The sequence below is a fragment of the Diprion similis genome, chromosome 1, assembly GCF_021155765.1.
Source record: "Diprion similis isolate iyDipSimi1 chromosome 1, iyDipSimi1.1, whole genome shotgun sequence".
NCBI lineage: Eukaryota > Metazoa > Arthropoda > Insecta > Hymenoptera > Diprionidae > Diprion > Diprion similis.
The window spans coordinates 17,094,051-17,121,379 of record NC_060105.1 but is presented as its reverse complement, the minus strand read 5'-3'; the positions used below and the strand labels follow the sequence as shown (position 1 = coordinate 17,121,379).

The 27,329-nt window shown below is 39.3% G+C and overlaps 1 protein-coding gene across 1 annotated transcript; it reads left to right on the top strand.

The window, feature by feature from the left end:
* The first annotated feature begins 553 nt into the window (after positions 1-553).
* Positions 554-26,902, top strand: LOC124406089 (putative aminopeptidase-2). The gene is made up of 35 exons (XM_046881454.1): positions 554-632; positions 3,260-3,919; positions 4,002-4,476; positions 4,590-4,828; positions 4,935-5,595; positions 5,713-5,900; positions 6,327-6,644; positions 6,748-6,826; positions 6,964-7,490; positions 7,717-7,875; positions 10,227-10,701; positions 11,035-11,273; positions 11,356-11,723; positions 12,146-12,423; positions 12,572-12,759; positions 13,045-13,212; positions 13,285-13,437; positions 13,533-14,150; positions 14,260-14,418; positions 14,636-15,110; positions 15,229-15,467; positions 15,588-15,955; positions 17,022-17,299; positions 17,368-17,555; positions 17,630-17,797; positions 18,345-18,497; positions 18,591-19,208; positions 19,484-19,642; positions 20,079-20,372; positions 20,450-20,633; positions 21,027-21,183; positions 23,973-24,235; positions 24,451-25,106; positions 26,140-26,307; positions 26,755-26,902. The coding sequence occupies exons 2-35, from the start codon at positions 3,261-3,263 to the stop codon at positions 26,900-26,902; spliced, it is 10,467 nt and encodes a 3,488-aa protein (XP_046737410.1). The 5' UTR covers positions 554-632; position 3,260.
* Positions 26,903-27,329: the final 427 nt, after the last annotated feature.

Here is a 27,329-nt window from a genome sequence, read left to right as displayed (position 1 = left end):
TTTCAACACAATAATATGTGATTCAAAGGGTTAAAGTTCAAGGCGTTCCCGTAGCTGATACTCCAGTAAAAGAAAGTCATTATTGGTGAATAATAAGAAGAGTGTATTGTGCGCGTCAACACGAAAAGAAAAATGGCGTTAGCATTGACCGACGTGATTGATCATTGCAGAAGCTGTGGAAAAAATGAACGTGTAATATGTGTCCCCAGAGGATATTAGAAAATTACAGCCATACAATCGACAAATGAGAAAAAAGAGTCGCATTATCGAGATAAGATAGTTAAGACGGTTATAAAACTAGGTATCACGAGCTGTGATCCGAGGACCGAGAAGAGACCTCGGATCTGACAGGTACGTGATCGTCCGACAATCGATTACTGTTTGCTTTTTGCCTCTTTCAACCATATTTCATGTATTATTTTCATCTCCATTTCCTTTTTCAATCTTTTTATTGGTGCCCTCCTATCCAAATTTAAGTTCGGTTGTTAGTGAAACAGACCAACAACGTTACGGCTAATTAACAGTGAACCGTGTGATCTGGTAGATATCCAACCTCTGGCATCCAATATATAGAGTAATATATTAAATGATTGAAGGAAAACAGATGAAATAGTCGGATTTTTACCACACAGGTAAGGTGAACCTCATAGATATCCTCGAACTGATATTCACTTCAAAGTAATGAACACCATCCTTGCGTCCTTCAGGCCAAGTGTCAACATTATAGATATGAAGACAATGCTTGGAATGAGAAGGATATTTCTGAGAAGTCATGAAATTTCAAAGTCGTGTTACTTGGTGGTGAATAATTATTTTAACATATCAAAAAAAGGACTGAGAGAATGAAAAACCTTTTCTTGTAACCGTTCTTGCGTATATTATTACTCTTGCTTAGTATAAGTCAACTTAGAATGCAGAAGAATTTTGCCAATAACTAAAATGAAGCTTCTTTCTAAGTGTTTCATGCGAAATCTGTTAAAGAACCGCTAAGAATAGGATTGTGAACCACAACAGTCTTCTTGAAATATTATTTTTTTAATTGGTCGACAAATTTAGCGCATAAATTGCTGTAGATTTAATTTAATGAATGCACAACTGAATCCAAACTATTTCACGTGTGGACTTGAAGGCTTACAAATGACAGTATTCATATAAAATGTTCGGTTCGAAAAGGTTTATCGATCTGAAACATTCCAATTTCAAAAATGATTTTACTAATCCATTTCAATGTATTTAATTTAAAAAACAGCTTTAAATGCTATTTTTTCCGTAATGGGATTTACAGCTTTATTTAATACGCCTCTTAAATTATAGAATATGTACGCGGTTTTGAAATTATCTTAATAATAAACTTGAGAACGAACGTTTAATGAAATCAGATCAGGCTACATGATTGTTCCTTGTACCGGTGGATAATAATAAATTTCTGTATCGTCAAATAATAAAATATTTTTGGTGATTGATTTTCAAATAGAAGGACAATTGTAGGATACTGTTAGAAAATGAAAAAAAGAATAAGACTAATTCTTTACCCTAATTTCATTCATCATAAAAGTGTGTTGAAAACGAGATTATCACACAGAACTGAAAGATACATGACGGAACATAAAACTCTGAGTAATTACATTTTATTTTACGTTAGCTTCACAACACATATTAAAATACAAATACAGTAGTATCTTATCGTTGGGATTTCATTGCACAGTTAATAAACCTATATTTGCTTGACCCCTCAGATTATTCTGATCATTTATGACAATAACTATAAAGTCGCATATATTATAAGTGAAGAGCTATTAAGAATGAAGTAAGGAAATCGTAAATAAGTGCATTTCTGTGAAATTTTTAATTCAGACATGCTTAAGGAAAGCACAACGACGCGGGCTGCGTATTACAACGTTACAAGGTCAATGGATTGGGATAAAGTTATGAACGTTAAAAGATGTAAGATTTAGATATCATTGTGCAGTAATACAGTACGATATTACAACTGGACACATCCGTTATCTGATTAGTCAAGTGTCCACTTCACATGTTTGAGAATCATTGACGCTCAATCATTTTTACGTCGGAATCGTGACGCGTACAGTAGGGATAAGAGTATTAATAACGAGATAAGATATTAACAATACAATGATGATCATCTCGAATTTACCATGTTCGATTCCAAATTCGCTAGTCCCAGGTACGTGGAAATAAACTGTTACTGAATAACCAACATTTCTCATCAAAGTACGCAATTTTGTCAAGTCTTATTTGACATTACAATTGTTTTCGCACTTTCAGCTGTAATTTTAACTACTAACGCTACAGACGACGTCCAGCTGAGAACAAAACTCAGTGAATGATTTCATTCTGACATGATCCATTAATCACAAGTCAGATAAATTCCGTACGGGGCGTTCCAGCTGAACTTTTGACTCACGCTCGATCTCATCTGTTCAGATTCAGTGCTCAATTTTTTACGGGATTCAAACTGTTATGAATAATGTTTTTTTTCGCAATGTTAATATTTCGTGATAGAATTAATAATCTGTCTCGGGTCTCGTAAAAGGGTTATTTCAATTTATTTTAACATTTGAAAATGTTTTAGAAAGTTACCAGAAAATTTTCCAAGTTTAAAAAATGCTCCGGAACATGTTTAAATGTTACCAGCAATATTTTGTTTCATTGGAATTTTATTGTTTGCGCCACGTCCCCTTGAAAAATATCAGTTTTTAAAAAAGTAGATTGGAAAAAATTACAAATCAAACCTTTCATTTCAAAAACCTGAAAAACTTCGAAGTCTTCTTGTGGGCTAATACTATTCCGACAAAAAAATTGAGAACTGAATTTGAACTATGAGGTCAAACGTAGGTCAAGTTTCGCTGGATTGCACCAAATGTACAGAGTATTTCAGTCCACCTTACATCAACTTTAGCTGGATATTTCTATTATGAACGATTTTTAAATTGTCAATTAAAGGTCTATTGAAATCGTAGCTTGACCAATAATCGTTGTGGTCGGACAATAGTAATAAAGCTTCATCATCCACCGATAAACCTCGCACCACCGTATATTGTGTGTATTATTCCGTCATCCCATGCCATAAATTAAACCTATTGTTGCGTAAACTAAAACAGTATTGAACCATCATCGTCGAATAGTAACCAAGCAATTCTCACGTAATTTACGTTAGAATGATGCGATCGTAGTCTAACTGAATTCAAAAGCAGCGCGTGTCTGCTGGACTAATGAACCTTATGTGTGATCGTTACAGAATGAGAGCCACTCAGGCGGTAGTGGCTGCCGTAGCAGTGTTGCTGGCTTCGACACATGCTTATCCCACCATCGAGGACCATGCTGCGAAATTTGAAAGCCGACAAATTCAGGACCGTGCTGATGAGGAGTACCGATTGCCAACCACCTTGTCACCTGAGAATTATACGGTCATCCTAGCACCTTACATCGAGGAAGGAAACTTCACTTTCGATGGGTTTGTCTACATCGAGATGAAAGTTGTTGAAGCGACGAACTCTATCATTTTGCATGCGAAGGACTTGAACATTACCTGGATCGAGGTTTCCTTACCAGACTCGAGTACCATAAATGTCACAGAACAAGCTTTGAACGAGGTTACCGACATCCTAACACTCACACTAGAAAGCTCTCTAACAGTAAATTCAACGGTATACCTGAAGATTCTATATGTCGGTGTACTCAACGATGACATGACCGGATTCTACAGAAGCTCATACACCGATTCCAATGGCACTACAAAGTGGGTCGCCACCACTCAGTTTCAGCCCACTTATGCAAGACAGGCGTTTCCATGTTTCGATGAGCCGGCCTTCAAGGCAAAATTTAACATCCTTGTTAACAGACCGGAAGGATATCACGCGATCAGCAACATGCCAATCGTTAATGCTTCCGAGCTGAGGTAAACAGATTCACCAAATTTGATAACAGTCGAGAACCTTTAAGCATAATCGCAATTATTGTTATACCCGTTTTTGTCTCAGCAATGGCCGTATCACGGATGTCTTTGATGAAACACCAATAATGTCCACCTACCTTTTGGCCATTCTCGTATCTGACTTCGAGAACTTAACAACTTCAGATGGGAATTTTAGCACGTGGGCGAGGCCAAACGCCATTTCCCAAGCGGAATATGCCCTCAGCCTAGGTCCCCCAATTTTGGCTTACTTCTCGGAAATAACTGGTCATGACTATCCTCTGGCCAAAATGGACATGGCAGCTTTAACGGACTTCTCTTGGGGTGCTATGGAAAATTGGGGCTTGGTTACATATCGTGAGACTGCGATGCTTTACGACGCCGACCACTCCTCGGCCACAGCCAAGTCGAGAGTTGCCACCGTCGTGGCTCACGAATTAGCTCATATGTGGTTTGGCAACATTATCACATTAGAGTGGTGGGACTATGCTTGGCTTAACGAAGGATTTGCCAGAAGGCTTCAATATTTGGCAACTGACAGTGTAAGTGCGAACCAAATATCGAGCAATATTCTGACTCTTCTGCGCCTGACATATCTATCTAGATCTGCAGGCAATCTCATTTAGCAAAACTAGAATTAGAGAATGACTTGCAGGTTGAATCGTCATGGAATTTGCAACATCAGTTCTTAGTTGACCAACATCAAGTAGTATTTGCCAATGACGCTTTAGAATCAGCGCATGCATTGGTTGCTTCAGTGTTGACTCCCACCGAGATTTCCAATCACTTCAGTACAATCTCGTACAATAAGGGCGCCAGCATTATCAGGATGATTGAAACTGTTTTAGGGGAATCGGTTTGGCATGCAGTTCTCCATGAATATATCGAAGCTAAGTAAGCCGGTTCTTCCTTAGTATGTTTGATCACGATGCTTGAAATGTTTCTCTTTGCCAGCAAAGGTGCCTTAATTCTGTGTTCATGTATGTTATCTATTGAACAGTATGTACGGCAACGTCGAACCGGACGATCTTTGGGCGGCAATTCAAGACCAAGTTGATATCAATGACGTGAACTTCGGTAATCAGACTGTAAAAACAGTTCTCGATACCTGGATATTGCAGGCGGGTTTCCCCGTTGTCACGGTGAACGTTACTAACCAATCTACCGGAATCGCCACGATATCTCAGGAACGATTCCTACTACGGGGAACCGAAAACTCTCTAACCAACTTGACCTGGTGGGTACCGATAAGTTACATCACTGCGAGTGAGCCGAACTTCAACGACACATCAACAAAGTACTGGCTGGGTAATGAAACTGCGACTATTCAAGTGGGCAACGGAACAGAAGACTGGATTTTGTTCAACGTTCAGGAGACTGGTTACTACAGAGTCAACTATGATGTAGAATCTTGGACAAAGATCATAAACCTACTCAATAGTGCAGATTTTGAAACAATCCACGTTCTGAATCGAGCCCAAATTGTCGATGACCTCCTCAATCTCGCCAGAGCCGACTATGTCAGCTTTGAAATTACTTTGGCCGCAACGCAGTACCTTGCGCAAGAAAGCAACTACGTCCCGTGGAAGGCATTTTTCACTGGATTGAACTACTTGGATCGTCGTTTTCTCGGACAAGATGACATGTACGACTTGTTTCAGGTAAGAATCCTGTGTTACAGTTATATTTTTTAAATTTGTACGCCAATATATTTGCCTTTCAGTAGTGACAGATATATTGCCAATTGAAATATGTTTGTTCAAATTCCTTAATCATAGACTCACCTCCTAACTCTCATCGATAACGTTTATAATAAACTTGGCTTCAACGACGTGACCGGGGAAGATTGGTTGGACACGCTTAACCGCCGTCAAATCCTAGACTGGGTCTGCAACTATGGGCATGAGGATTGCATTTCGAAGTCCCTTGAATATTTCGCTGCGTATAAGGCAAACACTTCCAACACGTGAGAAACTTTTTTCCATAAAGTGTATTATGACGATACAGAAAAACAAAGTTGATTTACGAAGAAACATTCCTCAAAAGCACTGCTATTAATAAAGTTCAAATTTCATCAACGTTCGATTCATAAGATCGAGTTATTTCGGGAAAGAAGATATTTTTGAATACAAAAAAATTTTTTGAATAGTATTTCTCTTTTGAAAGGCCTACTGAAATATATTGAAAACTCAGGTCCTATGCAGAAACTGGCTTAATTATTAATCTTCAATCTCTGGTCATGGAATATGATTTCGAAATTTGTCAACTACTGAACCTGAACTGTGTTCAGGGAGTAGAGATTCGATTTTCAAACTCTAACGTTCGTATGAAAATTAACGAGAATTGGAACCACCATGTTATATCGTGTTCAACATGTGCTATTTTCATTCAGGGTTTCTCCAAACCAGCGAACTGCCGTGTACTGCACTGCCATCAAGCACGGTACCTCAGAGGACTGGTACTTCCTCTGGAACCAATATTCTCTGGCAAATGTTGCAGCGGAACAGATAGTCATACTTCAATCACTCGGCTGTTCGAGAAACTATACTATTCTTTACGACTATCTGCACTATCTTCTTGAAGAAGAACGCGGAATCAGAGCTCAGGATATGTCGACGGTATACGCTGCGGTCTACACTTACGGTGGATTGGAAGGCGTAAACGCAACGCTGGACTTTGTTGCTGATTGCTACAGAGACATTGAATCCTAGTGCGTTTTCTTTGAACAATATCATTGATGGCAGAAATTTTATTGAGAATTATTTTGTCATAGTAATGACAGGTTTATCACGTTTGCTTCTACTCTGTTTTAGCTATGGTAGTTTAAGCTACGTTTCAAGCATTTTATCCGGTGCGTCTCAGAGATTATCGACTCAGGAGCTTCTGGACAAGGTATATGACTAACATCATTGAGCATATCTTCAAAGTATACTAAAATGAATTCGTTTACTACTTCACGAAGTAAAAATTTCAACTGCGTCATTTTTTTGGGTAGCAACCAAATTTAATGTTGTTTCGGTTTGTTTCAGTTTTCTAGCATTATCGAAACTCATGCCGACAACTTGACGTCGATATCAAGTAGCTTGTCATCCCAGCTTACTCTCGCTCAATATGAACTGAATTGGTATAAAGAACACGCTGACGTGATTTCTACCTGGCTCTCCGAGCTGTATGAAACCACGGATGATTATCGTCTACCAACGACAATTTATCCAACTACTTATGAAGTTCACCTAGCCCCTAATTTTGAGGTGGATAATTTCATATTCAACGGCAGTGTACAGATCGAAGCGGATGTCGTCAAACAAACTAACAAAATCGTACTGCAGTACTACGAAATCACCATAATCAACGTTTCGGTGGCGGCGAACTCCTTATCCCTTGTAATTTCAAACACGACTTACAACTCGACTACCCATAAGTACACGATTATACTTGAAACAGCATTAGCGGCTGGAACGTCCATCGTTATTGATATTATTTACGTGGGAACTCTGGACGATGATATGCAAGGATTTTACCGAAGCTCATATATCAACGCCGAAGGTGAAACAAGGTATTGTATTCGAGCACTTTGTAACATAAACATTTTCTCTGCCACGATAAGTTCCTGTCGAGCCTGTTCCAATTTCACACGGATTAGTATGGTTCTCGGATAGATTCATGTAAGAAACTATGACCATCCCAGAAAATTGTGGCCAGTCCTGAAAAAATCACTGCACGGCATTCTTATTTCAACTAAAGCATGAGGAATGAAGTTTAATTCTAGGTCTGTTTTTCAGATGGCTGGCTGCCACTCAATTTCAATCTACGTATGCAAGACAGGCATTCCCTTGCTTTGACGAGCCATCTTTCAAGGCAAAGTTTACTATCCACGTTCAAAGACTAACGAATTATACCAGCATCAGCAACATGCCACTGGCCAATTCAACTGCATCTGAGTAAGTAAACATAATTAATAAATCTTTTCAAAACATGTAAGAAAAACCAAAGTCGAACAACGATGATCATTTGAGTGCAATATCTATTTTAAAAAATACTCAATGTTCAAAACAATTTTTGAACTACCGAGTGATTATTAGTATTTTCGAGTCAAACTATTCATGGGCCTGACGAACCAGAATTCTTTACACTATTCTTCAAAATGTTATCCAAGCCGGTCGTAACACTTTGTGATAAGTTTTATATTTTTCAAGACATGTATTGCTCAAGTGTTGAATTCTCAAATTTCGTCTTGAACTCTTGGTTTCAAAATATACTTGCCAAAGACAATGTTCAAACAAAAACTACTTTTGATGTCACAAATCTACCTAACACTTTCGTAGGCTTGGTTGGTTATTTTGAAAGAATGACACTAAAGTAATGACGAAACACAAAACATTAAAAGCCCATGACAAACTTGGCATCACTACAGTGGTTCAGCACTTTAGAATTTCTTAATATCTCAGTGATTGGTACCGTGAGCAGTTGACTAAATTGAAAATAATTCTCAATCTACCGATAATATCAAAAACGCTGTAGTACAGTGCAAAACGCAAGCAAGATATGGAGCGAAGGTCTTTTTGGAATCTGTAGTCGGGATTGCAAAATTGAAAAGTGTGTATGTAAGTATGTGTGTAATTTGTGTGTTTTTGATTTGTCTAAAAGCCCATTAGCCCGCACAAATGAGGACCATGTTGGCGTAGGTAAGCTGAAGCCTACAAATTAGAGATTAACGGTAGGATTATTATTCCATTGTTCACTACGAGTTGCTGACGAGTAGATTTTCAACGCCTGCTGTGCAAATCTACACTATGTTTTTAAAGAAATTATATTGGTTGAAAAAAGCATGAGTCCAATTACAGTTTCTTTAGTCACTTAATTGCTTCATGGACCATGTTTCTACAAAGCATAGAATATCCATGTCAGTAATTATTGTAGCACTAAACGAGGTGTTACTTAACCCATGCACATTCCAAAAGAATATCCGTATTAGATGGAGGTATCAGCAGGCATTTGTTCCTATTTTCCTCTGGCCGGCCTTCGCCAAAATTAAGTGATGTCCAACAGGAAACACTTCATAATGGATCACAACTTTTCTATTCGCTCCTAATAGCAAATGTAAGATATAGTTGAACCCTCCAAACTTTGTTGGCAGTCAACCGATTTTCAATCGATAATTCAATGACATATTTTGAAAACTAATTAGTCGGAAAATTTGAATTACACTTGATTAAACGGAACAACAGTGTAACGACTCGAGGGTCCTTTATTCCTGAGCATCAAGGAATACAGTGCGACTGGGTTCAATTTCGCTTTCGCGATTAAGAACAACAGGGTTAAGGAATTGTGATTGTGGTATTTAAGGGGAGGGTGCATCTATCAATTCATGTACGTAATGGAAAGGTTTGAACGGGCTGGTGATTTTTTTCGACCACATCTTTTCACGCCGTATGTAACGCAGAAAACCGCTGAAAAATAACTCGGATATTCAGACAATTTCTACCAGTTTTATTTCGAAAGAATCGGCTTACCGCAAATTCCGTGCCCTTATTTGTGAAAAATGTTACAAGAAGGTCCCAAAAAAATTTTTAAATCAATTTTTCCGACTTCTGAAACCTTTTTCGGAACAAAAAAGTTGTTCTTGCTAAATATCTTCATAAATATAAGTTTTCTGGGGAAGCATGTGTTGATCAAAGTTGTAGGTCTTACTGAGACGCATATTTTCAGTCCTATACATTTTTTCGCTTAATCGCATGATATTTTTTCGAATGCATGAGCACCTAAACTAAAGTTTTTCTTGACAAAAACATCACTTCTACGGTGATGTTAATCATATAGATCGACTAATATTAGTCAGTGACGTTTCAGTGCCGTTAGTAGGATACAGTAAGGCTAGAATTACTTATAAAAGATTATAGAATCGTTCGGCCCTGCAGCTCTTACCTTCCTGGGCAACGAGTCAATCTTCTTGTTGTCGAGCTGCTCTTTTCTTAGCGCTCTGTACTTTCTGAAAAGTAGCAGCGGCTCGCTGTTCTATTACATATATGAATTGACTAGTATACCCTCCCCTTAAAGTGAACATGGATTTTGGAGATGAAATAGCACTTGGTGATTTGTTAATTGTTAATTTGGAAATAGGAAGCGATAGTCAGGTCAGCACAAGAGGTGCGAGAAATTGTTTAATCTGGCGAAATGAAGAGGTTTTCAGATAAGAGAAACGAAGAATGAGTTGTGAAAATGCTGATGAGTACGTTACTCGAGTTTCCCTTATGATTAGAAATAACCTCATCATGCGCGATACTTTTTGCAGGAATGGCTACGTGTGGGATACATTTGAACAGAGTCTCACTATGTCCAGTTACTTGGTAGCGGTTCTGGTTTCCGATTTCGATGTTGTGACTAATACAACAGCAAACTTTAGTGTATGGACAAGGCCTGAAGCCATTTCTCAGGCCGAATATGCTTTGGATTTCGGCCCAAAGATGCTGACCTATTTCGAGAATCTCTTTGGCCATGAATATCAACTGTCCAAGGTAGACATGGTGGCGATTCCAGACTTTTCTGCTGGTGCAATGGAAAACTGGGGCCTGATCACATATAGAGAAACACGAGTACTATATGATGAAGATCATAGTTCAGTAGCCGCACAGCAGAGAACATCACCTGTTATTAGTCACGAATTATTGCACATGTGGTTTGGAAATCTGGTCAGCCCGAGTTGGTGGCGCGTCGTCTGGCTTAGCGAAGCTTTTGCCAGGTATTATCAGTACTTCGGCACAGCAGCGGTAAGTGCTTGTGAATTTTCATTAATAATTTTCTCACAGAATATGACTTGATGCGTATCCACGGTAGATATTACAGGTCAATCTCTCCGATTTGATTTCTTTTGTAATATGATGTAGTAGACTAAAAAACTTCGAGATTGCCCGTTGACATGATTTACTTTGGAGAGTAGCTTCACCCCCTCAAAGTGTTTAATGGCAGGTAAAAAAAATACTTACCGCTCAGGTTTTAGTCTAGTACAATATATTACAAAAGAAATCAAATCGCACAGATCGACTTCGGATGCTTTCCTTGTAAGTAGACTACATGCGAGCACTGAACATTCTATTCCCCAGATCGAGCCAACGTGGAAATTCGATCAGCAGTTTGTCGTTGATCAATTGCAAGTCGTGTTTGCAACAGATGCTCTGGAATCTGCAATTCCAATGACCAACGACGTATCTACCCCGTCTCAGGTCAGTTCGAATTTCGGGACTATATCCTACGCGAAGGGTGCTAGCATCGTCCGTATGACAGAGAACTTCCTTGGATCCGAACCCTTTGTCGCAGCACTACACAATTACCTGGATGCCAGGTACGCGCCAGAAGAAAAGCTACGGACTCATCGCCTTCTCCGAAGCCAGCAATCACTGAATCGTCATTGTTACTATTCGCAGGCAATACTCTACGGCGGATCCAGAAGACTTATGGGAAGCGCTACAAGAGCAAGTAGACATCTATGGACTGGTATTGGGCAGTTCCGTGGAAGATATTCTCAAGACTTGGACCGAACAGGCAGGCTTTCCGGTAATCAATGTATCCATTACTAACGGGATTGCTACGCTGTCGCAGGAACGGTTTTTGTTGAGAAGAACCAACAGCTCAGTGACCAACGTCACGTGGTGGGTGCCAATCACCTGGGTGACCAGCAGTGATCCCAACTTTGAGAATACAACGGCCAAATATTGGTTCAGCAATGAAACTGCGACTGTTAAAATAGCCGAAGGAACTCCGAACTGGACCATTTTCAATGTTCAAGAATCTGGTTAGTGTTCCCACCTAATTCGTTCCATGAATTTACATTCTGGCACATGTTCAAATTCCCTGTTAAAAAATCGATGATACTTCACTTTATCACACGGGTTGCAATCCAAACAATGAAAGGACACGCGTGATATAATTTTTCGTCTGATAAGTCACATTGAGACCATAGTTTATTCAATCTCTGTGATTCTTGGATTCAATGAAAAACTTTTGCAGCCCAATGCATTTTCATTTCGTTTTAAGTTTGTTTAATGATACATTTATCAAACACCGAAAATTTTTTGTCATGCAACTGAAATCGGACATAGTCGAACCTTGAAAGCAGTTATCATGGTATTTATCGCGCTTGAATGGAAAAGATATGAATTGAAATCACCTCAAAAAATACACGAAGTTCTAATATAAAATTTCCCTCAATACCAGGATACTATCGCGTCAATTATGACAGTGATTCATGGGCGCGCATCATTGCGTATTTGAAGAGCTCGGATTTTGAGGAGATCCATGAGTTGAATCGGGCTGCGATTGTGGATGATTTGCTTCACCTTGCAAGAGCTGGTTACTTGGATTACGAAACCGCACTGGATGGGTTGCAGTATCTCAGTCAAGAGACTAATTATTTACCGTTTAAAGCCGCGTTCACCTCGCTTGTTTACCTCAACCGACGTTTCGCTGGCCAGAACGGTGAATCGTTGTACAATGTTAGTTACATGTCATGCATCACATTTTTGACTTTACAAATTTATGTACAAGCTAATCATAAATTATGTTCCCATTTTTCGCAATCAGTTGTAATTTCATAGTCGTGCAAGTTTTTCATCACTAAACCCACCCACCGTATAATTGTAGACGCACATGCTGGCTTTAATTGAAAATATTTACAACGAACTCGGATTCGAGGATCAAGATGGAGATGATCGATTCACAGTCCTGTTGCGAAGCGAAGTTAATAGCTGGGCGTGTGACTTCGGCCATGCCGAATGTATATCTAAGTCCCTTGAATACTTCGCTGCGTGGAAAGCCAATTCATCAAATTTGTAAGTCGAATAGTTGTATTTACTTGATTTTTGTCAGACGATAGTTTTTCAGTTGCATTCGCATCTACAGAATAAATGTTCTGCACAGAAACCAATTAACAACTGGATCCATTTTCAATCATGCAGACTCTTATGCATCCAAATTTAGAATTGCCGCTCTCGAAATTAAAGGCTTTCATTTAATGATTACCTACTCAATATTAACGAATTTTTACAAATTCTATAACGCTCGTATTTTATGTCTAGGATGACAATAGATTCAGGCTTCGTATCATTCCTTTTCAGAGTTCCCAAGAATCAGAGACCTGCAGTGTATTGCGCGGCGATTAAATACGGCTCGTCAGACGACTGGGAGTATCTCTATGAGGCATATTTAAACTCTAACGTTGCTGCAGAACAAACTGTAATTCTAACTGCACTTGGTTGTAGCCAAAATAAAACCATCCTCAACAAGTGAGCTGAAACAAAACATGCTACTAGAGCAAAAACGAATATAATGCTTATTTTGTCACTTTATTATTTCAGATACCTTAGCTATGCGACGACCGGTTTCGCTAGCAACGGAGTCCGTCGCCAAGATAGTACGTCTGTGTTTGCTGCCGTTTATGGTGCAGGTTTATTCGGCGCTGAAGTTGCACTTGATTATGTCTCAGAAAATTATGGAATAATGTATGAGTAGTAAGTATTTATTTTTGAAATTCTTTAATAATTACGTAAGTGTGGACTTGGGGATACCTAAGAATATTTGAGTGCTCATTAATAAAGTTTTATAGCTACCAAGGGTATAGCAGTGTATCTTCTATCCTGTCAGGGATCACTCTTAGGCTATCGACGCAGGAGCTGATCGATAAATTCGAACTCGTGATAGAAAACCACGGACAGAATCTCAGCTCAATCGCATCTTCTCTCGAATCCTACCTGACCTTGGCTAACTACGAGTTAAACTGGTACAATGATAACTCACCAGCCATAATAAGCTGGCTATCTGCATTGTATGAAGATGAAGATACGAGCGCGACGACAGACTACAGACTTCCAACAAATATAATTCCACAAAGCTACGAGATACGTGTCACGCCATACCTGGGGGGAAACTTCACTTTCGATGGCATCGTGGACATTGAAACGAATGTAGCTACACCGACAAACACAATAGTTCTTCATACTGATGAAATCACATGGGATGAAATTACTGTAACTAGCAATGGCATCGAGGTTGCAATAGTTAACGTCACTTACGTCTCAACGTATCACTTCCTCACCATAGAACTCAACTCTACGCTTACTGCTGGTTCTGTTGTTCATATCAACGTAGTGTACACGGGTATCCTGAATACAGTGATGCGTGGATTTTATAGAAGTTCGTACATTAACGACGATGGTGAAACTAGGTGAGTGATAAAGGGAGAAATGGTTTTTATTATACTGATAACGACAACAATACTCTAACACACAGCATAGTTTTCACGCAAGGATGATGAAACTAAAATTTAATGACAGGTGGCTCGCAGCAACTCATTTGGAACCCACTGGAGCCAGGAAAATGTTCCCCTGCTTTGATGAACCAGCACTTAAGGCCAAATTCATTGTCCACGTAAATAGACCAGAAGACTATAATGTCATCAGTAACATGCCGCTAAACTTCTCCTCGAGCGCTGTGTAAGAATTATTTCAAAATTCTCAATAACATCCCAAACATCCCATTTTATTTCTAAATCCATGAATTCAATGTTGGCCCAGCTAGTACTCCCGTAGGATTTTGTTGATATCATATTCAGATCTGAGGTAAAAAATATCAAATTCAAAATGGTGGGGAAAAAATTAAATTTCTTGTGATGTATTTAGATACAGATGTTATAACGAAATGTTTACACAGTGACGGTCGCGTTTGGGATACCTTTGAACAAACTGTGACCATGTCGACATATTTGCTCGCCGTGATCGTCTCCGACTTCACAAGCCTCACGAACGAAACTGCAAACTTCAGCGTTTGGGCAAGGCCGAACGCTATCGACCAAGCAGCTTACGCGTTGTCCATTGGGCCACCACTGGTTACTCTTTTAGAAAACCTGATCGATCACGAGTACCAATTACCAAAACTCGACATGGCAGCTCTACCAGACTTTACGTCTGGCGCTATGGAGAACTGGGGACTTCTTACCTATAGGGAAACGCGGATGCTAGTTGACGATGAGCACACGTCGACCCCGGACAAACAGGTTATCGCCAACGTTATCGCCCACGAAGTGACACATCAATGGTTTGGTAATCTCGTCAGCCCTGAATGGTGGAAGTACTTGTGGCTGAACGAAGGATTTGCCAGATACTATCAGTACCACGCCACATCGGGTGTAAGTTTTGACCGACACAAGTCAGCCTGAATGAGCACTACATTACTTTCTATAACACGTAACTTTTATTGCCAATTGTGACATTTTTTCATGGAAAAATATCTCTTGTCAATCCCAGGTTGAAACAACGTGGGGCTTACAGTCTCAGTTTGTTGTGGAACAACATCAAGTCGTGTTTGCCGCTGACAGCCTAACATCGACTCATGCTATGAGCTATGATGTATACAGTCCCACTCAAATTCGCAGCATCTTTGATTCCATCTCTTACGCTAAAGCAGGCAGTGTCATTCGTATGATGGACAAGAGTTTTGGTGGAGTGCTGTTCCACAATGCTCTGCACGATTACCTGGAGGCCCGGTAAGTTTTGCCTCAGCTTCCCCAATTATCATTGATATCTCTTCACACAGTGTACACTCTTAATGAAAGTACGAAACCCGACGATATATACTTTGCTAATCATGAAAACGATTCGATCAGGCAATACACCTACGCTACACCCGAACACCTTTGGGAAGCCTTCCAAGGTCAAGTGAACGCTACAAGTTTGGAACTTGACGCTAGTGTAAAAACCATCATGGACACGTGGGTTAACCAAGCCGGTTACCCGGTTCTTAACGTTACGATTGCAGCCGGTACTGCTACGCTTTCCCAGGAAAAATTCCTCTTAAGAAACACTGCTAACGCTAGCACTGAACAAACATGGTGGATACCTGTAACGTGGACGACTCAAAGTGATCCTCAATTCACCAATACAACCCCAACGTACTGGCTGAGTGCACAAAGCTCAAACATTACAGTGAATAATGGAACCAACGAGTGGATTATTTTCAACCTTCAAGAGTCAGGTATGTCATGTATATTACCAATTACATCTCTTGTGAATTCTTTAACCTACAGCATAGGTATCTTGCAGAGTAGACCACCCAAGTAGCACATGGTGGACTCACATTTGACTCTTTGTCGGCAGAAAATAAAGTCAATAGTTAACTCCGCGTCAGCCGTACGCTAACGAATGTGTATTGGGTTGTCAATTGACGGTCAATAGTGTACAAGTCAACTGTTAACTAACTTGTCGTCATCGAAAAATAGTCAAGTGAACCTTTGAAATTTCGACAATTATTAGATTTTCCCCTTCTATTACATTCACAACGCCAACTTCTAGGTGATATTCAATTTTTGTTTTGACATTATATTGATCTTGACGTTTTTGAGAACATTTGTAGTTATACGATTGGCCCAGATTTGATATTTGACTTATTAACAGTCACTACCATACTTCAAACGTACAATTACGGTCTTGTTGCCAACTTTAAGTTGAATAATTTATCTGTTGGTATTTGGCAAGTCTGCTACATGATTACATTGAAAAGAGTTTTGGATAGAGTTTTGTTGGAGATGTTTTTCAAAGAGGATTCTGGATGAGTAGTAGCATAACTATCAGTACATGCTTGGATGATTATGAATTATGATTTTGATACACTCTTTACTAGACACATTGCTAAATGTCATGGTTCCTACTGAAAAGAATTCGTATTGCACAGTTTTTTGTGTATTTATGTTCACATAATCCACCCCAAACGATCAAATAATAACACAGTATAATGCTGTATTGTCTGAGATCATAGAGGTATATAGAATAGAGTTAACGTTCCATGAGCGGAGTTGAATCAGTTCTCTGAAGGACAGAAGATGAAAAAACAATTCTCCCATCCTCTTTAACGCTTTTTCCCTGGAGTTGGGGCCACGAATGGGTGAGCGCGATAGAAAGGACGGGAGAATTATTATCTTCTGTCCTTCAGAGAAATGATTCAACTCTGCTACGGGACGTTTACTCTTCTGTACATATCTCTATGTCCGAGACACGCCCATATTTTGGGCCCAATAATTTATAGTGCGTTAATTAATTTGCAGGCTACTACCGCGTTAACTATGACACGCAATCTTGGCTGCGTATTATAAATGCTTTGAAAACTGAAGAAACTACGATAATACACGAGCTAAACCGTGCCTCAATAATTGATGACCTCTGCAATCTTGCCAGAATGGGATACGTCGAGTACGAAATTTTACTTGAGGCAACGCAGTATTTAAAGCGAGAGACTAATTATTTACCATGGAGAGCTGCGTTCAATGGTTTAACTTACCTGAATCGACGATTCGCAGGCACAGATTCTTACGATTTATACAAGGTATACTTTAAGTTTCACTTGCATGCAGTACAGGATTAGAATACTTATAAGAAAGAATCATTTTTCAGCAACACATCCTCGCAATTTTGGACACAGCATACGAAAATCTTGGATTCAGTGACGTTGACGGAGAAGATTACTTCAATACTCTTCTGAGGCGATATGTTCTTAGTTGGGCTTGTAGCTTTGGACACGACGGCTGCATAAGCACATCGCAGGAATTGTTTGCGGCTTGGAGAGCCAATTCCTCTGCAACGTAATACTTTTTTCGTACCCTAGCATGTCACCAAAATAAATATGTGCAGTAACTACCACATCGCTCTATTGCAGTATCCCTGTAAATCAAAGAACTGCTGTTTACTGCACTGCCATCAAACATGGAACATCAGAAGATTGGGAATTTTTGTGGAAGCAGTACCAAGCGTCTAACGTCGCCACGGAAAACCTTGTCATTCTAGATGCTCTTGGATGTTCGGAAAATACAACTATTCTTCACGAGTAAGAGTTTAGCTCTTTGTAGATTTTTCCACGATTTGATTTGGCATTGTTTGCTACGTATAGATTCATTTTTACGGCATGGGCATTGAAAAATCCACTTTTTGTGGCAGTTTTCGTTCGAAAAGTGATGCTTTATACGGCAGCGAACAAAGTTGCGGGATAAAGTCTTTATTCCGCAGTTTTAATGCGCAGTTCGAAGTGCGCATCCCAAACTGACGAATAAAGTAGCTTCGTCGAACAGATCGCGACATAACCTCACTCTTCGTTTTACTTTTCAATGCCCATACCGTAAAAAATATTGTGTGGCATGCCCGTCAACTGTTTTTTGGCTCGGATAATTTCAGCACTCGCTTTCGGCTCGCTTCCCGCTCACTTTCAGCTCGTCCTGAAATCTTTATCCTTGCTAAAAAAAACAGGCGGTTTACGGGCATGCCACATAAATAGCTATTCACTTGCATATGATTACATATCTCTACGCTCATTTGACACAGTACTCTCTTGAAATGCGAAGTATCAAAATTTGAGTTTGGTTTTATTCTTTCTAAAGTTACCTGACATATGCAATTACTGATTTCGCCGAGAGTGGAATTCGCTCGCAGGACAGCTCAACTGTATTTTCTTCGGTTTACGGCGCTGGTCTGATTGGAGCTGAATATGTTCTCGACTTTGTCGAAGACCATTACGCAGAAATGTACGAATAGTAAGTAATTTGTCATATTTAGATTGCTACTGCACTTGAAAGCTAAGTGCTCAACCTGTATGAATTAGTTACATTTGCTATCTGTTATTGCAGCTATGCCAGTTACAGCAGCATCGCATCAATACTATCGGGAGTTGGTACCCGGTTATCCACACAAGAACTCGTCGACAAATTCGAACTGTTCATTGAAAATAATAGCGGAAATCTCTCTTCAATATCTTCTTCTCTTAACTCGTATCTAAATTTGGCAAACTTTGAACTAGAATGGTTCGAAGACTATTCGCCGGAGATAATCGAATGGCTGTCCAAAACGTACGCCGAAGAGAGTACATCCGTAAACTATCGTCTCCCAACTAACATCCTACCCGAGTCGTACGACATATATCTGACACCATATTTAGAAATAGACAACTTTACATTCTCCGGAGAGGTTCAGATTGCCATGAACGTTGTTAGTGAGACTGCCGAGATCGTTTTGCATGCCTTCGAACTGACAATCCAGGAAATAGTCGTATATGAAAACGCGATAAATCTTCTGACGGTTTCCAGTACTAAGTACGACTCAGTTACCCACAAGCTTACTCTTTCTTTTGACACCACTTTCTCGACAGGCACCTCTATTACTGTATACATTGCATACACTGGAATCCTGAACAACGAAATGAAAGGATTCTACCGCAGTTCGTACACGGCTGAAGATGGAACGACACAGTAAGTCGCTACTACTATATAGAAATTATATTAATATCTTTTTGTCTCTCTAGCAAATCAAGTAATCAACCACTCATTTTCAACATATTACATAAACAATTATTGGCATCCTAAAATTCAATTTTACGGCTATTTATTGATTCATTTTCATTATTCTTGGCATGTAAACGATATTGAAGTAGGTATATTTACATAAAATTTGATATTAGGTGTTTCGCGATACGATCTCATTTCGAACAGTCTCGATGATTAATTGTTCAATTTATAATGATTAGCTGGATAGCAACAACCCAGTTCCAGCCTACTCACGCACGGCGTGCCTTCCCATGCTTTGATGAGCCATCATTCAAAGCCAAATTCACAGTGAATATCGAAACGCCCGACGGTTATCATTCGATTAGCAACACGCCTTGGAGCCAATCTGTAACATCCACGTGAGTATGCAAATCATGCGATATTAGTTTCATCGTATCAGTAATCATCTACTAAACTTATAAACATTTGTTAGTAACGAATTCTGATTCTTAACAAACGAACTCATTCGCGCTAGGCAAAGTCGTATGCACCTATATATTGCTTGGAAGGTAGGGTTGTTCAATTCAGTAATATCAGCTCAATATTATCATGAGAAGAACAATAACAGAGAGAAACAGAGTAGATGAGAGAGGCTAACGTGACGATGACGGGGACGCCTGGTGGTCTAGTGGAAATAAGTTCACGGATAGGCTTCTGCTGATCCCGGGTTCAATTCCCGTGGTCTTGCGTTGATTTTTCTAATCGAAAAATTCTAAAATCTTCAATGTTTATTCTTATTCAACATAATTATAATTAACACACATTTGTAAATTAAAACGTTGATCCCTTTTCTAGGACCGCTAACCGTACTTGGGATTCGTTTGAACAAACCGTGACGATGTCATCTTACCTGATTGCCTTTATCGTATCTGACTTCGAGTCAATAGAAAACGAAAACCAGGATTTCAGAGTTTGGGCACGACCAAACGCCATAGAGCACGGTGAATATGCGTTGTCAGTAGGGCAGGAGATATTAGACTTCCTCGCTGAATATACTGACGTAGCTTATCCATTGACCAAAATGGACATGGCAGCTATCCCGGACTTTTCTGCTGGTGCTATGGAAAACTGGGGACTTGTTACCTACAGGTCAGTATGGTGGTCTACAGTTTTCAGCTCCGTTATCTTGTCACGCTATAATTAATTACGAGGTGTTCTCTCTCCAGGGAATACGGTCTACTGTCGAACGATAACGTCACTTCATCAACGTACAAGAAATACATCACCACCATCGTCGCACATGAACTTGTACACATGTGGTTTGGAAACTTAGTCACTTGTGAATGGTGGGATTACACTTGGCTTAATGAAGGGTTCGCTCAGTACTATCAATTTTTCGTTGGCGAAGCGGTAAGTTTCAATCTTAATAGTAAATTTACATTGCAGATAAAGAGGCAGAGAGTAATAACTAGCTGGCAGTACGCAATAATAAAGAAATTCGGCATACCTGATTTTGATTTTATTGTTTCTAAATGACTCTTCAAACATTCAGCTTCGAGAATGAATTTTGATACACATTTCACGTTTAGATAGAATAATGTGTCCAAGCTCAAACCAGTTTGTATTACGTTCAAAATGATACGAAATTAAATACGAACTCTCCTCATTACTGCCAACTGAGATCCAATTAAATGATTGAACGAACTAACCTTGCATGAAAGTTTAATTGTAATTATGCAAGCCATTTATATCTACCGATATCAAATTGGTTTTTGGCACTCACATTAATTTGTGTTGGCACAGGTTGAGCCCGAAGGAAAACTGCTACAGCAGTTTGTTGTCTATGGACTTCATAGTGCTATGGAAACTGATGCATCAGCCTCTATCCGTGCAATGAATAGCGATGTTTCAACCCCAAGCGAAATCAGCAGTGGCTTCGATACAATCGCTTACGCAAAATGTAAAGTTGCAACCAAATTATCCAAACACCAGCAATCACACCACATATATTTTTCTTAACAATTATCGAATACATAATACAGGCTTACGGCGGCTGAATTGAAAATAATAATTTATCACGCATGGGGTGCTACCAATTGTACTTCTCCGCCTCTTCCGAATAGATCAAACTGGTAGTGCGGCTTGTCTGTTTCGTCACTAGATTTTGAAATCTAAAGCTTACGTGTGCCGCCACTGAGTGGCGCTGCCTGTTCTTAGTTCGCCATTACGCCTCGATGTGCATTCCACGTCACATCCGTTTTTAACCTGAAATAATCAATCTACGACTGTACACGAAATTTGAAACAAAGGGGAGCATACAGCTATTATAAGTTCGAACCTGGACTCCACACGCCATCGAGACTAGAAGAACCGATCTAAGAGTTCCAGAAAAAATGTTTTAAGCCGAGAAACAAGGCGACTGTAGAAGGAGATTCGAGAAGACACTCGACCGTTACGTGACGGTGGCTCATCGAGGAACCCAGGGGCCCGACCCTTACTCACTTGATTACCGAAGAAAACATATCCCCAACGGTAACCATGATTTTTGAGCTTATACGTTATGCGGGCAGGATACTCTCTGATCTTCACCACTAGATCTCTACGACAAGGAGGTCTTTCATAACCCCATGTCTGAATTAGCTAGTCATGAATATCGCATGATATGCAGAAGTTGACACGTTGCTTTACGGCCAAAAATTTTCGGAGTGACTTGGAAGCTGCCAAAGACTTGGAAAAAACCATTATGGTGCTTATAAAGACGCGTTGTACACCTCGAAAACGCGGGGATGCAAAACTTCTATACCGCTTGAGCGATCAGAGTGAACCTTGGGCAGTTAATGCCTTATTTTGGCAAAAAGTGGAGCGTCTTTTTACTTTTTCAAATTTTTGATAAAAATTTTACAGATTGGTTACCACCCACAGAAATTGGCTAAATTTTCACAGTTGCACTGAATGGATCGAACTATCTGGTATGATGCCACTCGGCGGTGATGAAACACACATTTTGAGCCCAGTCCCATGAGATTTGATGGTGAAATGACGAAATGGCAGCTGATCTGGTTTTCGATTACGAACAACACCAAAATCTCATTTTGGCGACATTTTTTACCGACATTACACGCATGCATTACCGGCTTAAACCGAGCTACACGAGGAAACAGAGGTAAGCAACTGGCCGGCAGAGTACAATTTTTTTGGACGCTTGGAAAGAGATTACGACTGATCCTCAGCTCTTAAAATCGTAAAGGGATATTGAATACTTTTCACTGAAACAGTACTCCAAAAAATACCGCCTAGAAAGCCAAACCTCTCAGTCGAATATCTTGAAGCTTACGACCAAGTCATACGGAAGACATTAAAAACAAACCTATTGGAGAAAATGCTACGTGCTGGAGATATTCACAGATGAATCCCTTACGGTATAGGGCGTGTACTGCCAAGACGATTTTTCCTCCATTAATTTTCTAGAAGTAAAAACAGTTTTCAAGGGCTCAAGATCTTTGGAAAAAAATGTAACACTTGCGGAATGGTGCTGCGAATCGATAACACTAAGGCCGTCTTGTAGATAAATGAACTGGAAGGTACTCAGCACCCAAGGCTTCATGATCTTTGTAGATATCTACAATAGATATGAACTTCGGCAAATATGGGTGTTTGCTTGATACATAAATACGAAAGAAAATACAAGCAGATGCAGAAGCTTGCATTCTGCCACTACACCCGAAACAGAATGAAAACTAGCACACTCGCTTTTTGACCTGTTTGCATCAAGCGTGAACGAAAAATGCAAAAAGTTATTCTGGTGGCAAAGAGATCCGGAGTCGTTAGCAGTAGATAACTTTACCATTAGCTAGAAGAACCGAAATTCTTACGCTTTCCCCCCATTTTGACTCATTCTAAGAGTCCCGAGGAAAATTCTACTAGTTAAAGCCAAGGGAATTGTCGTTAGCATAAACTGGTCAACACAGCCCTGGTTTCTATGATCCAGATTCGGAACGATGAATAAAAAAGCTGGTGACACTTCTATCCTTAACAATAGCGCAGAGACTTCAAACGCTGTTCAAAATTACAATACCAAACATAATGATTTCCGAACATCAAATCTGATGCAAAATCCCAGAGTGAATTAAAACAACCAGAGGAAATTTTGTGAGTTAACATTAAAACGCTATGTTACAACTAATTGTTTATACTATATATCTAAGGTATGGCACACAAAATAAACGAAAATATCCAAGCATGTATAAAAGCAACGGACTGAGCGAACAGTAAAGTTTCAAGTGCCATACTGAAAAACATAAACGAACAAATCGTGACTTACTTTAAACATCTACCAGTGTGATCTGGAGAACGAGGCACAGAAGTACAATCAGACGATCCACAAATTGAAAAAAAAACTAAAGATTTCATGCCTGTGGGGCGGGAGGGGGATGGGCTCAAAACTTCGGAAAAAGCCTTATAGTAATCGTAAATGTATGCCCTGTAGTGAAGCTAGAAGAAAATTGTACGAGCTGCCTAGTCCGAATAGATCAAGAACCCTTACAAAAAATAACGTCCATCGTCAAGAGCTGGCAGCGTTACTTAGTGACGGTGCGCGAAAACTTTCGAATTTCCAATCCTCTGCCAGAACAAGCAGTGATCAGCAGCACTTCCAATTTCATCTATTTGGACCATGCAGCTCATACAATTTCACTCAAGCCTTACTTGGGGTAAGCTCTCTCGATTTTCTAATTCTGTTTGTTAATACAGCCGCTAGTGTTATCCGGATGATGCAGAACAGTTTTGGTGCGACACTCTTTGCTGACGCCCTGCACAATTACCTTGAAGAAAATCAGTATAGCACGTCGAATCCCGATAAACTTTGGGCTGCCATTCAGACCCAAGTGGACCAAAACGGTACACTTGATGAGGTGGGCCAGACGGTCAAAACTTTAATGGACAGTTGGGTGACACAGTCTGGATACCCAGTTGTCAATGCGAGTCTTTCGTCTGGTGTTGTTACTCTCACGCAGGTACGGGGTGTATTTTGATTTATTGTTCTTTTACCACCAAAGTCATAAAGGCGTCATTGTAGTCCTTTGCAAACTAGAAACGATAAAAATTCATCTCGAAGCTTTCGCACTGATCAAAACAGCTACATATATCTATACATGTGACCCTTAGCTATTTCTGTGGGGTTTCTTTCCATCTAATTGTAAGATATTGTTGAATATTTTTTCTTTCACAGGAAAGATTCTTACTTAATCGAACTTCGACCTCGGTTACCAACTATACTTTTTGGATACCGGTCACATACACCACCGAGTCCAATGCAGACTTTGAAACAACCTCGCCCAAACTTTGGTTTGGTGAAAGTTCTACATCCATAAACTTGGGAATTGCAGAGGAATGGTTCATCTTGAACGTCCAAGAAGTTGGCTATTATCGCGTGAACTACGATGAAGATTCATGGTCGCGGATAATTTCAACCCTGAAAAGCAGTGAATTTGAAAAAATACACGAGTTAAATCGGGCACAGATTATTGATGACCTTCTAAATTTGGCGCGATCCGGTTACGTGGAGTACAGTCTCGCGCTAGAAGCGACTTTGTACTTGAAGCAGGAAACCAACCATCTTCCCTGGAGAGCATTTTTCAACGGGCTTGCATTTTTGAACCGACGTTTCACAGGGCAAAGTAGTAAAGAGCTCTTCGACGAATACGTTTTGGATCTTATAGACAACGTTTACGAACATGTTGGCTTGAGCGACGTTGATGGGGAAGGTCAACTGAATGAACTGAACAGACATCTGATCGCAACTTCTGCTTGCAATTACGGTCACACGGGCTGTATCGACCAAGCGAAAACTCTGTTTGCCAATTGGCGCAACGACAACTCACAGTGGTAAGTATCCTTTGAGAGTATACCTTCGAGAGCGTTAAGAAATGAAATTCAGAACAATTCAAAAAATTGTGACCGGGAAAATTCTTCGTAAGAACGCAGTTACAAACAGTAGTACATATGTATTATACATAAAGTAGAAAAAATATGAATTTGACCAAAACTTATAGCAACCCAATGAACTACATACTCGACTGGGATGCGCGTTGGAATTTGTGAAGCATACTCATGAAAAAAATTTCTGATAAGCCCATATATGGTCATATCTGGAAATTATATGTAAATATTATGTATGCATACATAGTGCCATATCGGACTTGATATATATTCTGATATTCTCGAATATGTCTATATCAGAAAATATTTTCATATATTGCATTTTGATATCTATTTAATTTGATAATAGTTTTTGATGAAAAACTTTTTATGATTTTGCATATTCCGGTGAAATAATTTCTAATGTAGAAATCTATCAGAATATCATGGTATATATGTACATATCAGGTCATATAAAGTCATCCCTGGTGAAAAGAAACTCGAGGATAAAAAAAATACAACTGAAAAAATATTTAGAGTTTCTATAATTTCAACTTTCAAAAATCAAGTTCACCTTCCAAATGCAGTTTTAGAAAAAAATTGTTTTCCAATGATTTATCCAGAGATAAGCATATCCCTTCTCGTAAGTGGTGTAATATTTCAAGCTTAGCATATATAGAATGTACCAAAAATCCGTTACGTATTTCTACGTTTGAATTATGAGTATATAGATCTGTATAATGTATTGTACTAAGTTGAAGTTTTAAGTGCATTGCATTACGTGATGTTGTTGTGTAAGGTGTACGTCTGTGCTTCATAACTATGAGAAATATTCAGATATAGTAAAAGGGTGAGTTTGCTCGGTCAACAAAGGTAGAAGTATTACATGACCTTTACGGAGAAAAATAAGGAAAAATATAGGCACGGAATTGTAGAAATTGACAGAGAATATACAAAATGTCTTTTGATCGATTTACAATGTTGTGTATGTTTATTTTAGGATAACTCCAAACATTCGACCAGCTGTTTATTGCACAGCCCTTAAGTATGGAACTTACGAAGACTGGGATTTCCTGTGGGAACAATACGGAACTACAAACTTCGGGTCCGAACAAGTTGTCATTTTAAACGCCCTTGGATGTACCACCAACACAACTATTTTATCCAAGTAAGGGACAGTATAATTTCAAATTTCTTTCTTATTTTTTATGCGAATATAGACTCATAATAAGTCACCCTATTCTTAACTAATCTCATCGTTCATTCTGTTCATCGTTATCGTAGGAACGAAAAATGGTGTTCATGGTTATGATAACAATATAGTAACAAGATAGCGATAGTAGCAACAGCAATTATAAATTGACTATCGCATGAACTTACGTGATCAACATCTTGATCATCCCACTGTAATCGATAAGACTATCAATGACATACAACGTCATTTTAGTTCGCTTACCTAGCAATATTTTTAGCACCACGTAGACGCAATGAGCGAAGTTAAAAACAATCTGCGTCAGTGACCAATATGAGAAAGAGTTTTGAAAATTATAATTGGTGTCTTTCCTCAATTTTGATTGAACAGTTTCAAAGTCAAATTCATGCAAACCATTTGCAGCTACCTTCATTACGGAATATCAACGGATCATGGTATTCGAACACAAGATAGTTCGACCGTTTTCTCTTCCGTGTACGGGTCACATCAAATAGGCTTGGAGCATACCTTGGATTTCATCATTAACCACTATAACGATATGTACGAATAGTAAGTACTTTTGAAATTCTTCTTATCTGTACCCCTGGAATCTTGCTTCCATTCGTTGATTCTTATCAATTTGATTTTCCTCTTTTTAAAGTTACGAAAGCTGGAGCAACGTTGTCTCTATATTCTTTGCCGTGGCAACTCGGCTGTCAACTGAAGAGCAAATAGCAACTGTACGTATACACATTTTTGAAACATGAACGTTATTCAGACGTGTGTTGATTATTTAGGACCAAAAATGAAACGTCCCGATAACCACTAAACTGCCTTCTTAAGGTCATGTAGTACTTCCACCTTTACCGACCGAGTAAACTCACCTCTAGTTTATTTAATACAGGAAGAAAAAGGGTGAGTATACTCCGTCCCTAAGGGTAGGAGTACTACATAACCTTAAGCATCGCGTGATATAAATTCGTAATTACCACATACTT

Coding starts and splice junctions, on each gene's coding strand:
- LOC124406089 (XM_046881454.1), top strand. CDS start 3,261: ATGAGAGCCACTCAGGCGGTAGTGGCTGCCGTAGCAGTGTTGCTGGCT. Junction 15,956..17,021: donor TTTCAACCTTCAAGAGTCAG/GTATGTCATGTA, acceptor ATTAATTTGCAG/GCTACTACCGCGTTAACTAT. Junction 25,107..26,139: donor CGCAACGACAACTCACAGTG/GTAAGTATCCTT, acceptor TGTTTATTTTAG/GATAACTCCAAACATTCGAC.